We start from the raw sequence: 15,527 nt of genomic DNA on the forward strand, positions 1-15,527 counted from the left end.
AAAACTGAATACCTGTACTCCGGTACAGTACGTCCCGTCTGCACATGGTCCTGTAGCGCCGTGGGCTGACGTCACATACCTGGCAGTTTTGGCGGTCAAATCAAGGAAATGAAGGTGATAGGAGTGATGACCCAGACGTTGAGCGGTGGAGCGAAAATTTGAATCAGTATCGGCACATCTGGTAGGAACAATATACGGTTTATTTGGCTCTGATTTTGGATTGTGGACTTCGGTTTTGGTAAACGGTTGGTTATAAGGAGTGGTTTGCATAGGTTTCGGCTGACGGCCTGTACAGGCCCAGTAAGACGAGATTTGTGCGCTACACCTTGTAGCTAGCCAAACAGCTGCTTGGTGGTAGAGAGGAGATGGCGGAAACGTCATCTGGGCATTTAAATCAGGGAAAACCGGGAAAGTTTTCCTGACCAGAATGGCCAGAGTTAGGGGAGGAGGCGGGTTATGATGAATCCTGTTGTGACTCAGACGTGTGTAGTTTGTGTGAAATGGAGTGTGGTGAAGGGAGAGGAGAAGGGAGTGAGGGGAGAGAGAGGAACTGGGTTACTGATCACCAAGGAAAGGGGACGAAAAGGATCAGGAAATCGAACAGTGACAGATCTGACAGTGAGGGAGAGGGCTACGAGCAGCAGAAGAATAACAAGTCAGATAAACGCCATCATAAGTTTCAATGGAAAAGGACAAGAATCTATGAAGAAAATCAATCCATTCATGCTAACTACAACTCTGGCAAATAGGATCGGAGAAATATTGTACGCCAAAGCCCTTAATGATGGAAATCTACTGGTGAGATGTGTGGATGAAGAGCAGCTTCGGAAAGCTCTCAATTTAAAGGAGATAGGAAAAGCTAAGGTGGAGAGCACGAGGAGGGTTGGAGCTCAGAAAGAAGGAGGGTGTAAAGGGGTCATCACAGGTAATATGGAGGAACTTAAGAAAAGTATCAGAGGAGCCAAAGTGAAAGTGCGCTGAGAATGAAAACAACAAGGGATGGAGCAAAAAAGGACAGTGAATCAGTACTGATTAAGTTTGAAGGAAATGTGCCAAGCAAGGTGTTCCTGGGCTTCACGAGCTACCCTGTGAGGGTGTATGTGCCAAAACCACTAAGGTGCTTTAAATGCCAAAGATTTGGACACACAGCTAAAGTCTGTAAGGAGCAAAGGAGATGTGCTCGCTGTGGGGGAGACCATGAATACTGGAAGTGTGGTGATGGAGTGCAACCAAAGTGCTGTAACTATGGTGGGGCTCATAGTGTGGCTTATGGGGGATCAGAAAGTAAGAGTGGAGAGAAAGCTCTCTTATGCAGAGGCAGCAAGAGTAACAAGGGAAAAGAAAGAGACAGGGGCAGGGGGCCGAGTGTTACAAAAGAAACCCAACAATGAGCTGTACATTGACAAAAAAGCCCTTGTAACTTTCACAGCAGGATAAACAGCACTGCTGAAGTTAAGTCAAAAAATGTGAAAATACAGCTGATAGTCAAGGCAGCAGTAAATCACTTAGGACTTGTAGGACTGACATGGGAAGAAGTGAGGGAAAACCTCACTAATCAGTCCAGCCAGGACCATAATATTGATTATGGTCTTTCTTTTGCAGTGCAATGCATGGAGCTTGCTGGCAAATGGCCAAGAGTTCAAGCATTTCATCCAAGAATTGAAAGAAAAACCTGACATTGTGTGCATCCAGGAGTCCTGGTTAAAACCTAGTTTGGATTTTGTTGTGCACGGCTATGTAACACATCGACGAGATGATCTAGCCTGTATGAATGATGGAAGGGGCACTAGGATTAATATAACAACGGGTGCAGTGTCAGCATTAGATATCACACTTCTGTCTAACTCTTTGGCTGGAATCAGCTCCTGGAAAGTTCTTCAAACAACAATGGGCAGTGATCATTATCCAGTGGCGTGTTATGTGGGAGAGAAAGTGGAAGGAAGACAAGGCAGTGGAGTTAAAAAATGGAGATTTGAAAAGGCTGACTGGGGCGGGTTCCAAAGACTGAGTGAGGAGAAGATATCAGCAGCTGACAAGTCAGATGGTGTGGATGAGCTAAACAACCAGATAACATCAACAATCATCACAGCAGCAGAAAAATCTGAGTGAAGGAAGGAGTGAGAGGAAGCTGGTACCATGGTGGACAGAGGAGTGTCGTCAGGCTGTAAAGCAAAGAAACAGGGCGTTAAGATTGGTTAAAAGAACTCACAACATGCAGAACTTAATTCTGTATAAAAAGGCACAAGCAGTGGTGCGGAGAACAGGGAGGAAAACAGTGGACCTACCGAGTGCATTCAGCTATCTTATAAATCAAGAATATACTGACTTTGTGCAGGTGTTCACGGGCGGGGTGAAAAATCCAGACATGGGTGTAACAGGATTCGGAGTGGCAGTACCAGGAAAAGGAGTGGGCATATACAGAAGAACAGGTGATGGGTTAGGGGTGTACACAGCAGAGATGGTGACAGCAGACAAGACACTCTATTTCAGGTTCTGCACACAGCCACAAGAATACACAGCAAGGGGGGCCAGGTCACATTCCTCTGGGTGCCAGCACATGTAGGGGTGCAAGGGAATGAAAAGGCGGACAAATTGGCAAAGAAGGCACTGAGGGCAAGCAGGGTTGAAATGCAAGTGAGCATTACCAGAGACAGAATTAAAAAGTGTGATTAAGGGGAAAATGAATCAGATTTGGCAAAGCATGTGGGACAGAGAGAGCAGAGGAAGGCACCTGTATCAGATTCAGCAAAAGGTCAGAGCTTCAAGGATCGGTGGTAAAAACAGGAGAGAAGAGGTGGTGATGACAAGGCTAAGGATAGGACACTGTGCCTTAAACAAAACATTGAAATTGCTGGAGAAGCATGATACTGGCTTGTGTGAGGAGTGTCAGGAAGAGGAGTCAATAGAACATGTTATTCTGAAGTTCAGGAGGTATGATACTCAAAGGGCGGTGATGAGGAGGGAGCTGATGGGAGTAGGAATGAAGGAAATAACACTATAGTGGCGATTTGTTCTTTTCAATTAACAAACAATTTCAAAACTCAAAAATCAAAGCGACCACTGTAGCCTGGGGATAGTAGATCTTACACAGGATCAAAAATTTCAATGTCCATGCAAAAATTATAACTTTTGAGGCGTTCATTCGCGAAAGCTTCTCACAAACAATTGGCGTTCTCCCCGTCTGTCTGACTCATGCCTTCCTGGTAAAAAAAAACATTCACCTTCCCTGGTGCACGCCCATCCTATCCTACCTGCCCATAATATAGATGTCACCTTGTGCAAAACTACCAAATATATCAAAACAAAAGCCCCAATAAATTATTAATTACTCTATACGATAACATTAGCTGTATCAAAATTGATCCTTAAATTCTCCCCAAACAAATAATGAATAAATGTAAAATTATCAAACAAAAGAAATGATGTGAATAGCTACAACAAACACTAAAAGGATTACTGAGTACAGGTGAGAGGACACATCAAAGGAAACTGTTAGAATATTTGAGGAGCACAGGGTTGTTTAATAGGATATGAGGGAAGGCAGGATGGAGACAATGAAGAGCTAGTATTATTTAGGTGTATTGTATATATGTGTTTTTATTTGGGGTAGTCAAGATGCTTTATTTATGTTGAGGATGGAAGGATATTTCTGTTCTTGATCTTATTGAATCCATGATCAGAGCCAAAACTCCGCAGCGAAAGGGGGCGGTAATGCACCAAAGCGATGGATGCCTGCCGCCGTAAAACCGAAAAAGTAGAAGAAGAACAAGAAGAATGAATGAATGAGTGAAGGAAACATGGCACACAATTCATTCGCACACGTGCTCTGCATGCTCTTTGTCTCTGTCAGAGGTAAGGGATGTCCAATTGAATTTGAATAACCTATTTCACGTACCAATATGTTCAGCATTTCTCTTACCTGAAAGTGTAATAGTATTTAATATTGTGACTTTTCTACGTCGGTTATGTTGGTGGACTGCAGATGCATGGGCTATTATTTCAATGTTATTTATCAAAATGCAAAGAAATAAATGGTATTCACATAGTATGCACGTCAGAATTCGCGGTATAGTGTAAATCCGTATTTTACGCTGAAAACGTATGCGCGACATTTATTTAGTTGATTAATATTACTTGACTTCATAAATCTCCTGGTGGTTATCAAGGTAGTTTGTGCACTGCATTGAATTTAGTATATTACTGCGGGAGTGATTCTATTCTATTCTTATTATTTATGGTTTACAGAATTAAGTTTACAATTATTAACAATTATTATCTTATTTTCATTCACTGTAATCTAAATATTATTAATGTTTACATGTGTAATGTCTAACTTACTATATAAGTCTCATTTCCATTGTTGTAAAGATTAGTTCCTACCAGTCGTAGTTTCAGGAGGGACGTAATAACTGAGGGACAGGTAGCTGTTACACTGTTTTGGTGTTTGTTGGAGCCAAACAAAGACCTGTGTGGGATAAACCTGTAGCCCGTTTATCACCTACTCCCAGAAGAGACTGGAGAAGGGAACCATTCAAGGAAGGAGGGTTACACAAGTGAAACCAAGGATGGTTACTGTTGAAATAGTTCTGTTAAAACAAAAGAAATAAAGTGCTGTCCAATCGCGCAAATCCTGTTGTATTTTCAAAAATTAAGATCGCATATTTGTTCATTTGCTTTTGTTAAATGTGTCAGCAATGTGTTAACTTTGTTATGCTTTCATGACTGATGTAGTTAAAAGAGGTGGTGGACCTTGAAATTTGCTTGACATACTGGTGAACTTGATCAGAGCATGGTAGACAGATGTAAAAAATGGTCTGCAAATCAATAGAAATACCTTCCAAAGTAAAAAATATGATAATGTATATTATCAGTGTCTTGGTAACTCCTGATAATATATTTTTCCATAATGAAATAGCAAATGGTTGTCAAAGCACTAGAATTATTTTATTTGATATGATTTTAGTCAAATTCAGCTGATTCTGTAAGTTTTTAAATACCACAGTGAAAAAAAACATCATCCCAGACACCCCCATATTTAGCAGTGTTTTGTTCAAAGTATCAAAATTTGCAGACAAAGTTTCACGCATTATTTAGATTATACAAAAACACTGGAAACATCTCTGTATGATGGGCTTTTCAAAATGTCCTATGATCATCAACTGGAGGCCCGTGGGACACATTAGGCCCCGCATCCAGCCCCCAGAACCATGATCCAATTCTTAAGATGTGCCAAGGAAAACATAATGTTGTGATATTTCCGGTATCCTTTTTTCCCATAACTCTCTAGAGCTATTTAACAATGCAGAAAAAAACTGAAACGGTTTCATCAGGAATGATTTGTGATTCATCCATTTTTGAGATCCCCCTGTCAGCCATCAGTAGCATTTCAAATCAATGTTAAATACATATTTATCAGTCCATTCATGGTAAAAGCTGACAGTTTCTGTGGAAACTTTTGCCTTCAGGCAATTTGGGAGTACAATTTCCTGCTTGTGTCTTTCACAGCATATTAGCTTCAGACCCAGTATGAGACAACATGACCGCCATAGAAATATTCAGCAAGAAAATCTCAGTCGCCCCCCCGTGGCTGGCTGTGATATAGGGACCAATCTCCGTGGTAGAGCCAAAAAATTATGTACATTTGAAAGAAAATATAAACATCTAAACTAAAATGTGTTAATTAGACCATTTTCGAAAATTATTTAGTTTATGTGAAAGTTCAGTCCCTAAAGTGCCTGTTTAGGGAAAAACTGGCTCTTGTAGAAATGTAGTTGATGACCCCTGTCTGTGCTCTCAAAGACCATGTGTTTGAAAATGATCAAAACTCTACTTTTTAATGATTCAAAAGCACATAAACATAATGATCTTCAGTCATATATTTAACCAAAACATAAAGAAAAAGGACAAAATTGCACAGAAATGTTGGCAACATGTGGAAAAGTGGATGTAACTAACAGACTTCACTTCTTGCCAGTGACACACACTTCTCCAAACTGAAAAAATCAGGAGACATGAATGATATTATTAAAGTTCAACATTTTAGTTAAATCTAGAGTGTCTTACTGATTAATTTTTGTGACTATATATCCCTTTATCTTCTTAAAAACAACATTTGAAAAAAAATATTGATTGTGATAACTCTGTCTGGTTATTTTTCAGTTGTATTTGTGTTTTTAACCCTAAAATACCAACCACATTGTGAACTGTCGCCTCCTGCAGGTCTAACTTCTCTGATCCAAACACGGCGGACAGAGACGGCAGCAGTGGGAGACCAGGCCCATTTAAACTGTCTGCTCTTACAAACCAAAGATGTTCATCAAGTCACCTGGCAGAAGATCTCACCTGGTGGAGAGAAGACAGTCGCCACCGACACCAAACACTATGGTCAGACAATACACCCCGACTTCAGCCATAGAGTGGAGTTTAAAGATGCTGACCTACAGAACAGCTCCATAGTGATCAGGGAGGTGACAGAGGAGGATGAAGGCTGCTATCACTGCTTGTTTAACACCTATCCTGATGGTGCTCTCATTGATACAATCTGCCTGCAAGTTCTTGGTAAGATCTGTAACACTATTCAGAAATCATTCAAGAGGAATGAGGTGATTCAAGAAGTGCTTACATGTATCAGAATTCACTGTGTTCAATGTTATGTGGCTTAATATTTTTCTTCTCAGAGCTGCATGAACCTGTTCTACGTCTCAGAGAATCAAATGCCACCAATGAGGCCGTCGTTTCCTGCTCGGCTACAGGACGGCCCACTCCCACTGTGACGATTACAGCCCCTCAGCAGGACTTGTACTTCTTACACAATCATTCTGTCAGTGTCTTCAACAACAACAGCACAGTCACCGTCACCAGTACAGCTGTGCTGTCTCGTCTACATGAGAACAGCACTCAGGTTGGGTGTACAGCAGAAGTGCTCTCTAGTCCTAAGAAAGCCGTGTTCATCATGCTGTCTGAGGTCAGACCCATGTCTGATGAAGATGGTTCTGATGAGGAATCTGAGGATAAAATCAGCGGTCGTGGTAAGTAATGATCCCATGTTGATTTAGTATTTCTTTAAATGGTTACCTGCGTAATTTTAATCATTTTATTCTCTTGCTCTCAAAGGTAGGAGTTTCTTCATCGGGCTATCTGTTTTTGTGATTGCGGTTTTTGTTTTAGCAGTCGTCTTTTTCCTGCATAGACATAAAAAGCCAACCAGGTAATTCTTCTCATCAATACCTATTTAAAGTCTTTTGTTTTCCCTCCTTTAACTGTTTTTAAATCTTTCAGTCTGTCACATGACGTCCTGGAGACGACTGAGAAACCTTAAGCTACACTGAAAGACCCTCATATGTAAGAACCCATTTACTCTTATCAGGGATAAAACTCCTTATCAATGTTTCATCAATGCTTCATGAGTTTAAATGTGAAACTTTGTTTGTATCATGTCTTTTGTTTCCTCTCTTCAGGGATGAAGCATCCTTATAGGAGAATCCTCCAGTCAGACTCTGATCATCTCCTGTGAAGAGAGAAGAAAATAGGATGTAACACAAATGTGTCAGCTTTAACATCAAGGAGACGGTGTCACTGATCAGATGAACGAAGTTTGTGCATCACTGTGAGGAGGTGAGGCACAAGATAAAACTAGAAAAGCACCTGGAGAGCACAGACCTCCACCATTAGCCCTATCTCTCAATAGTAAAGAATTCTTTAAAAAAAACTCCTGGATCCAGACGGTGATCTGGATCACTCCCAAAATCTAGTCAGTTCTTCCTTATGCCATTTCTGACATTTCCTGAAAATTTCATCAAAATCCGTCCGTAACTTTTTGAGTTATGTTGCTAACAAACAAACTAACAAACCCTGCCGATCACATAGCCTCTTTGGCGGAAGTAAAAAGAGAATTACATATTTTCATATTTTTTAAATGTTGAAATAGACAAGTCTTTGTTTAAATGGCCAGAAATGTCTTTGAATAATATTTTTATACTGTTTCCTGTTTACATCTTTAATTATGTCAGTCTTTTATGTTTGCAATGAATTATGTCACTGTTACTGACACCAAACAGTCAAATTAATGTTTATTTAAGTCAGCCTGAATGTGAAATTTTAACAAATGGAACTACTGATTGACTGAAAAAAAAGGGGAATAATTTCCTGGTTTAAAGATCATTAGGTAAATGTTTGATCAAAGTGCTTTAATTTGTATTCCATCTCTGATGTAGGGCTGCTCGGTTATGGCAAAAATCCTAATCATGTTTTTTTTTTAAGTTGGTATTGAATTCATGGTTATAAAACACTTTTAGTGTTGATTTTTAAAAATCTACATCTTTGTGTGCATTTATCAAACTTAGACACATTAACACTTTAGAGAAACAATTGACAAAAAAAGTAAAATGAAGATGTAATGAAGAAGAACTAAAAAACTTAAATGATTAAATATGAGATCAAACACTGAAATACTTAACTGTGAAAAGAACTATGTATTTTCATTCCATTTCTATTGTTGTGTTTTTGGCAGCTCTTTCTAATGTTTAATGTTGATTCTGATTAAATATCTTTTTTGTGTGGCAGCTATTAATCATGCTAGGTGGTGGGTGGTGAGGGCTGGTGATCCCTGTTCAGCTCTCTGGTGTAAAACTCCAGGCTAGAGGGGGGCTCCCGCTTCACAGACATGGTGGAGGGCTGGATTGTTCTGACCACCACTCTGCATGATTGACTTATGGGGACCAACATTAAGGGTGTAAAACTCTAAAAGGAATTTCATTCCTCAAAGAAGCAAAAATATTTTCTTGCGAATTATCTGCAGTTTTTTTAATGACAATATGAACAAGCATATTTTGGCCACTAGATGTCGCCTTTTAAAGATTTCTGCCGCGGTGTTGATATGTTTTGTTTTTTTACATGGAACCCTTGTTATAATAAAAGAAAATGTGTCCCGACAGAAGTACTGACTCAACTTTCTTGTTTATTTAAAATATGTGTGTGTATTTCTAAACAATATTTTTCCTGAAAAATGCCCCAAATTCTAAGATCCAATTACCTCAGAAACAGCAAAGCAGCAAACAGCATTTCCTTACATTAGTACAATACCCGTCAGTCTTTAATGATCCGCCTTTATTTTTTTATTCACCAATTAATCAATTCATTTGATTTCCTAATGTTAGCAACAGTTCCTAGTTGTCATGTGTTACTCCTTGTATGTAATAGTCCTCATTTTAGTTTTTACTTGTATAAAGGGTGGGGAATCTGCCCCGTCACAGGTGTTTATCTAATCAGACAGACTTATTTACTCTGAGTGAGCGATCTGATGAGGCCTTCATTTCAGGAGTTAATCCTTTATAATAGTTATGTTGTTGCCTTCCTACATTTCCATTAATATACCAGTGAAGATGACACCCTTGACCTTCATACCTGGACTATAACCTGAGTACTATGAAAGCTTTCGCTTTCCAGTGTTTTAATCTTCTTTGAAAACTGCCGTAAATGACGCGCTCAGCTTTTCTACACATCCTTTGGTTGTTTGGAGTATTTCAGCTAAGTGAGAATTCTTCACCTGTGTTACTTTCTTAAGGCTACTGTCATTTTACTCAAACTGACAGCGCGAATGAAACCTGCATGCTTGGTGTTAGGGTTTAAGGTGTTACCGTGTTAACTAGCGACTTCCCGAAATCGTCAGTAGGTCTCGTACACAACAGATGTAGACGAAAAGTTTCTGTACGTCTGTCGCTTTGTTTAATTATTCTTCTTAGATACAGAAGCAAATGTATGTTTTTTTATACTAAAAGGTGCATTCGTAAAGACGCTTTCGGCTTACGCAGGGACGCACTCAGCTGGAAGTCGCCAGTTAACACGGTCACCCTTTCAACCGTAACACCAGACTGATTTGTGATAAAGTGACACGACATTTACGCTCTATACCTACTGCCAGATATTAAAAAAAAACACACACACACATGCGTAACAGTCGTTTTTATAACGGTATTATTTTAAAAGTGAAAGCCTGAAGAAGTCATGCTCAATGACTGTTTTGGACTTTTACCTTTTAAAAGCCGTAATCAAACGCAGACCTCAATACTACAGTAATTGCAGTATTCAAGTGCCTCGTAGATTTATTCAGGTTGCTTGACGTGGAACATTTTTTTTCAAATGCGCCTAAATAACAACTAAGAGAGGTTTATTTTGCTCCCATAACAAATTGAAAACTTTATCTTAAATGATGTGAAACTTTATTTACACAAGAGTAACAACAAGAGTAACAAGGTGTTTAAGTGTCAACAGTAATAGAAAAAGGTGTTAAGGATACATAAAGTCAAAGAAAAATTATTAATCATTAGACAATAACAAATTTGATTAATTACCAATGTCTATATTTCACAGCTAAAGTATCTGTGCCTATTTTAGTGTGCTCAGATCACTTGTAAAAACAAGATTCTACATATTGAAACCTGTTACATCACCGAACTTCTGTCCACATATTTAATGCATCAGTGTCAAATCACATGTAGTAACTTTAATGTGGAGAATGAATACAAAAGATTGTCCTAACTCTAACTTTTATCTCCTGCAGTCGGCCTTAAAGTCTCGATTCACACAGAGAGGACAGTGATGGCCAGACTGGGAGAAGAGGTTCAGCTCAGCTGTCAGCTGCTGACGCCCTCTGATGTTTTCCAAGTTTCCTGGTATAAAGTTTTACCTGATGGAGAGAAGATGGTTGCAGCTGACAACAAGTACTTTGGTCAAAGAGTGGAGCGTGAATTCAGCAGTAGAGTTGAGTTTAAAGATGCCAGCCTGCAGGACAGCTCCATAGTGATCAGGGAGGTGACAGAGGAGGATGAAGGCTGCTATCAGTGCTTGTTTAACACCTATCCTGATGGGGTGTTAAATGAAACAACCTGCCTCAAACCGTATGGTAAGACTCATTAACTCCACCTCTTTACAGCATCTGTTTACATGCAGATTTTTATTGTGCAAGTCTGACTCAAACTGGACTGACATGCACCCAGTTTGCCACTGAACATGTGATGACTTTACTTATGTGACTTGTGTTTCCAGAGCTGCACGGACCTTTTCTACACGTTAGAGAATCAAACTTCCCTAAGGAGGTGTATATTTCCTGCTCAGCTACAGGACAACCTGGCCTCATAGTAACGATAAGAGCCTTGCATCACAAAGTCCACAAACTTTCTACACACAGTCAAGACAACAAGAATGATACAGTCACTGTCAGCTCTACAGTCGTGCTACCTCACAGCTATGACATCAACATAGAAGTTGAATGTGCCATTGAGATGCTCTTTGGTGCAACAACAAAGGCCTTTGTGACGATTCATAAGATAGAGAGGCCATCAGCTGCTAAGAGTAAGACGTGTCCAAAGCTGCAGACTTAAAGATTAATGGATGAGAACTTTATTACTCTGATGTTTCTTTTTCTTTTTACAGGTTTTGATAAAAAATATGTGGCCCAGAATGATGTTTACCGTAAGTTAAGACTTAATATTCCTATTTTGTTGTTTCATGTGATCTTTACTTGAATAATAAACTTTTTTATCGTTTGTTTTCTCCTAAGGCCAAACTTTGATCAACGTGTTGTTTGTGATAGCAGCCTGTGTTTTAGCTGCTACACTCATCTGGTCCTGTCTTCAATATGAAAATCAGAGCAGGTAATACTTCGTACGACCGCTACCTCTTTTTTTAAAATCACAAAAACTGTCTTCAATAAAAAACTGCACCCCATTAGGTGTATTTACTAAACAGTAAACCAAAATTTTCTTTTCATGGCTGAATTTCACATAATAAGGGGGAAAAAGCTTTTGTCTATAGTAGGACATATAAAGGCAAATGAGGTGCCTCAATCCGGTCTTGTTGTTTTGTTTCTCTTTTTAGGTGACATCAGAAAAACAAGTGAGGTACAAGTCTTTGGTTATGAGGGACTTTGCTTGTCGGATCCCGGATATCTTCTGTCAAGAGTCAAGTATTAAGTGTGTTATTATGTGAAAAGATGACGGAAAAGTTGCTCTTAAAGTGCTGTACATCAGTAGTTCTCTAAAAACCTAAAAACTGAAATCAGAGAAGTCGTTTAGAAACTATTGGGACAAATCTCCTGTAGTTCTGTGCATTCATTGTAAATGTTTCATGTTTCCTACATATATGTCAACATTTTTAAATTTCATGATAACAGGTATGTAACACAGCTGTATATTTGTGACACAAGTATTTAATGAAGGATAAATTTGAATATTTTTTATATAAATACTTTAATTCAGGCATTTATATGATTAAGTTATTTATAAAACACTATGTGAAAAACACAAAAAAATAATTGTTGTATTCTCGGTATAATGTATAATCTAATCACTGTATCCCAGTATTAACAGTTTATTTATAGTGTTTTTTTGTGCCCCACAGCATGAAGCTGGTGCACCCTTTATTATTTTGCCCTTGCCCCTCAAACACCCTAAGTGAGCCACTGATTTACTGTTTAAATAATGTTATTTTTTGTTTTTGTTTTTCTCTTTTCTGAACATTTGAAGCATTCTCAGAGATATTTTAGCACTTTCAGGTTGTTGTCATACTAAGTATTTTTGTCAGATAAACCAAATGGTGCCATAATGGAAATGATCATACCACAAAGAAAAAAAATGTTTTGCAGTATTACTGGTTTTTTTTTTTTAAACAATGTTTAACAGACCTTTGTTAATGAATGTGCCTAAAAACTGCATTGAATTTACCGGAAAAAGTAATAAAATCTTTATTTTATGGTTTGAGAATGAATATTTGTCTCCAAGTCAATTCAATTTTGGAAATGAAAAAAAAAATTCGTTATCAAAGTAATGAATTTTAAAATGTCCTTCAATATTCTGTTTTTACTTTTTTTAATTTTCATTTTCAATGTTCTTTGTAATGCTACTACTCATAACCATGTATTTATATCAATACTTGACCGATATAACCCTCATATTGGCAACAATTTTGTGATATTAATTCCATATGTGAGTCAATGTGTTCAGGTCAGATTCAACCTTCTACTTTGTTGTGTCCTCATGTCTACTTGGTCTGCCAGAAATCTGCTGAAGATTGTATTGAAAATTTACCTGTTTGATACCTTATTTCTAGTTTTCCAATTACAACCAAGGACATTAAAGCGCCCACTATCTGCATATGGCAAATCTGCACCCACCCAAAGTTTACAAATAAGAAGAGAAAGAGTACAAAAACTGAGAACCAAGTATATGAAATTAACTAACCTTGACATTAAGTAAATCAGTCCATTGTACCTATTTTTAAGCAAAGATAGGTCAAGGACTAAACTGACTTTTTTCCACATGAAGTTTATTTTCAGGCCTGAACTATTTAATTCCAAAGACCATGTAAAATAAAGATCTCTTTATTCCCCTCCCATGTTGCTTTGCCATGCTCACTTCCTGAGGCCACACCTGCCTACCTTCATTTGAAAATGCTCCGCCCCCCACACGTCAGACTCTCCTGTCCAATAGGAACTACTGTTGATACTGGTTTACAGCAACAATTCAAAGTCAGTTATCATGATAGGCTGTTAGATTTTAAACCTTATCAGTCCCGGTTTACCTGCCAGCCGTTTGAACTGAATTCACCCTGTCAATATATATGCAATATTTGAAAAGTGGAAAGCCTATAAAAACATATTTAATAGGTCAGGTACTTAAGAGATAAAATAATACATAAAAAAAAGAAATAAGCTGACATTGCATGACTAGGGTTTCTTTTTTTTTTTTGGCCAGTATTACCACTGTAAATTTTACAAGTGTATTATTAAATTTATAAACTCTAGATCTAAAACCTTATTTATCTTCATGACCTTCATGTTTATCTTCATTCACCTGTAAATATAAAATGATGTTTCTGTCTTCCTTCTGCAGCTCTAACGGCTCTGATTCAAACACAGCAGACTGTGATGGCCGCAGTGGGAGAGCAGGCCTGCTTAAAGTGTCAGCTTGTGAAATATAAGGATGTCCTTCAAGTCACCTGGCAAAAGGTTTTACCAGATGGAGAGAGGAATGTCGCGACCTACAACCGATACGGTGAAAGAGTGAACCCTGGTTTTCAGGGTAAAGTGGAGTTTAAAGATGCTGGACTTCAGGACAGCTCCATAGTGATCAAAGAGGTGACGGAGCAGGACGAAGGCTGCTATCGCTGCTTGTTTAACACCTACCCTGATGGTGCTCTGATATGTTCAACCTGCATCAAACTCTATGGTAAGACCCACCTCTCTCTGTCAGATACATTCATCCTCACTCTGACTGTTCATCTGTGACTGTAACTTGATTATCTTGTATTTTCAGAGCTGCATGGACCCTTTCTACATGTCAAAGAGTCTAACTCCTCTGATGAAGTCATCGTGTCCTGCTCGGCTACAGCTCGACCTGCTCCCACTGTGACATTAAATGTCCATAATCACAACTCCTCTACCCACAGTGACCACAACACAAATGGCACGGTCACTGTCACCACTACAGCTGTGCTGCAGCGTTACTATGACAACAGCACACAAGTTGAATGTGCAGTTCAAGTGCCCTCAGTTCCTCCAAAACTGGTGTTTGGGACGATTTTTGAGGCCAAACAGCCGTCTACTGATGGTGAGAACTTGTTCAAATTTAAATTTGAATAGGTTGATTTATAGGTGCCACTATGTGTCTGATGTCTGGTTTCTCTTTCCAGGTTTTAGGGCAGAATCTGAGTCTGATAGCATGGTTTACATGCGGATAGTTGTGGCTTCAATCATTGTAGGAGTTGTCTGTGTGGCCCTTGTTTCTCTCTGGTGGCGTGTGCATAAATGGAGCAGATATTGTTGTGTTTCTATACTTAAGCTCAAATCAGAGCAGTTCAAAAACATGCATGTTTTTTGTACCAATTGTATCATGTTTATGCTGTGATTTCAATCAAGTAATTTTAATCTTGTAGACCTCACGTGGACCCTGAGGAGATCAAAACACCACTGAAGTCTCAAGACTATCACAGGTAAGGAAAGGTATACATTAACACATATTCTGTAGGGATGCTCTCATTTAATCTTACATTATTACCATACCAGAGCTGTATTATTTCTAATCTCTAACGTAGCATCTGATAAGCTGCTAAAAGAAAAGCTCATTTTGTATTACTTCTTTTAAAATTCAGTACTGGACTTATCTGTTGATACACTATTATAAAATTGACTTGAATGTCTTTTTTTCATTTAAAGCACCACAACACCTTTATTCCAACAACAGAACAAGCAGACGGGCACAAGGCAGCACATGTCTACTGTGAAAAAGGAAAAATATGACTCTCCAAAGGCATCGTCTCCCAAAGATGGATGGCTCATTCATGATGAAGCACACCCAGTTTTCTTCTGGCACAAATCCTGTTTAATTTTTTTGGGGTGTTTTTGCTTTTATTGATGGAGGAAGACAGTGGACAGAATACGAGGCATTAATTTAAAACTGTTGCTCTTTTATACTTGTTCAGTGTTTGTGTTTTAATGTTATTTGTAGCACAATATTCAATGCACTTTCACTAAT

At 38.7% G+C, this 15,527-nt stretch overlaps 3 protein-coding genes across 4 annotated transcripts; all 3 read left to right on the forward strand.

The window, feature by feature from the left end:
- The first annotated feature begins 3,772 nt into the window (after nt 1–3,772).
- LOC121506133 (OX-2 membrane glycoprotein-like) lies at nt 3,773–8,935 on the forward strand. 2 transcript variants are annotated; one of them, XM_041781722.1, is made up of 7 exons: nt 3,773–3,852; nt 6,220–6,558; nt 6,678–7,028; nt 7,114–7,207; nt 7,279–7,341; nt 7,458–7,614; nt 8,563–8,935. In XM_041781722.1, exons 1-5 carry the CDS (start codon nt 3,783–3,785, stop codon nt 7,316–7,318), a joined length of 894 nt encoding a protein of 297 aa, XP_041637656.1. In that variant the 5' UTR covers nt 3,773–3,782; the 3' UTR covers nt 7,319–7,341; nt 7,458–7,614; nt 8,563–8,935. The 2 variants fall into 2 exon arrangements, with proteins under 2 accessions (XP_041637656.1, XP_041637657.1); XM_041781723.1 differs by lacking the exons at nt 7,279–7,341; nt 7,458–7,614; nt 8,563–8,935 and having other exon boundaries at nt 6,678–7,032; nt 7,114–7,203.
- A 539-nt stretch (nt 8,936–9,474) lies between these two features.
- Nucleotides 9,475–12,752, forward strand: LOC121505961 (OX-2 membrane glycoprotein-like). Its single transcript, XM_041781408.1, has 6 exons — nt 9,475–9,529; nt 10,559–10,900; nt 11,044–11,349; nt 11,431–11,469; nt 11,558–11,651; nt 11,875–12,752. The coding sequence occupies exons 1-6, from the start codon at nt 9,475–9,477 to the stop codon at nt 11,876–11,878; spliced, it is 840 nt and encodes a 279-aa protein (XP_041637342.1). The 3' UTR covers nt 11,879–12,752.
- An 829-nt stretch (nt 12,753–13,581) lies between these two features.
- On the forward strand, nt 13,582–15,527 carry LOC121505962 (OX-2 membrane glycoprotein-like). Its single transcript, XM_041781409.1, has 6 exons — nt 13,582–13,660; nt 13,887–14,222; nt 14,310–14,603; nt 14,686–14,848; nt 14,929–14,985; nt 15,209–15,527. The coding sequence occupies exons 1-6, from the start codon at nt 13,615–13,617 to the stop codon at nt 15,405–15,407; spliced, it is 1,095 nt and encodes a 364-aa protein (XP_041637343.1). The 5' UTR covers nt 13,582–13,614; the 3' UTR covers nt 15,408–15,527.

Source organism: Cheilinus undulatus, linkage group 24 (assembly GCF_018320785.1).
Source record: "Cheilinus undulatus linkage group 24, ASM1832078v1, whole genome shotgun sequence".
Classification (NCBI taxonomy): Eukaryota; Metazoa; Chordata; class Actinopteri; order Labriformes; family Labridae; genus Cheilinus; species Cheilinus undulatus.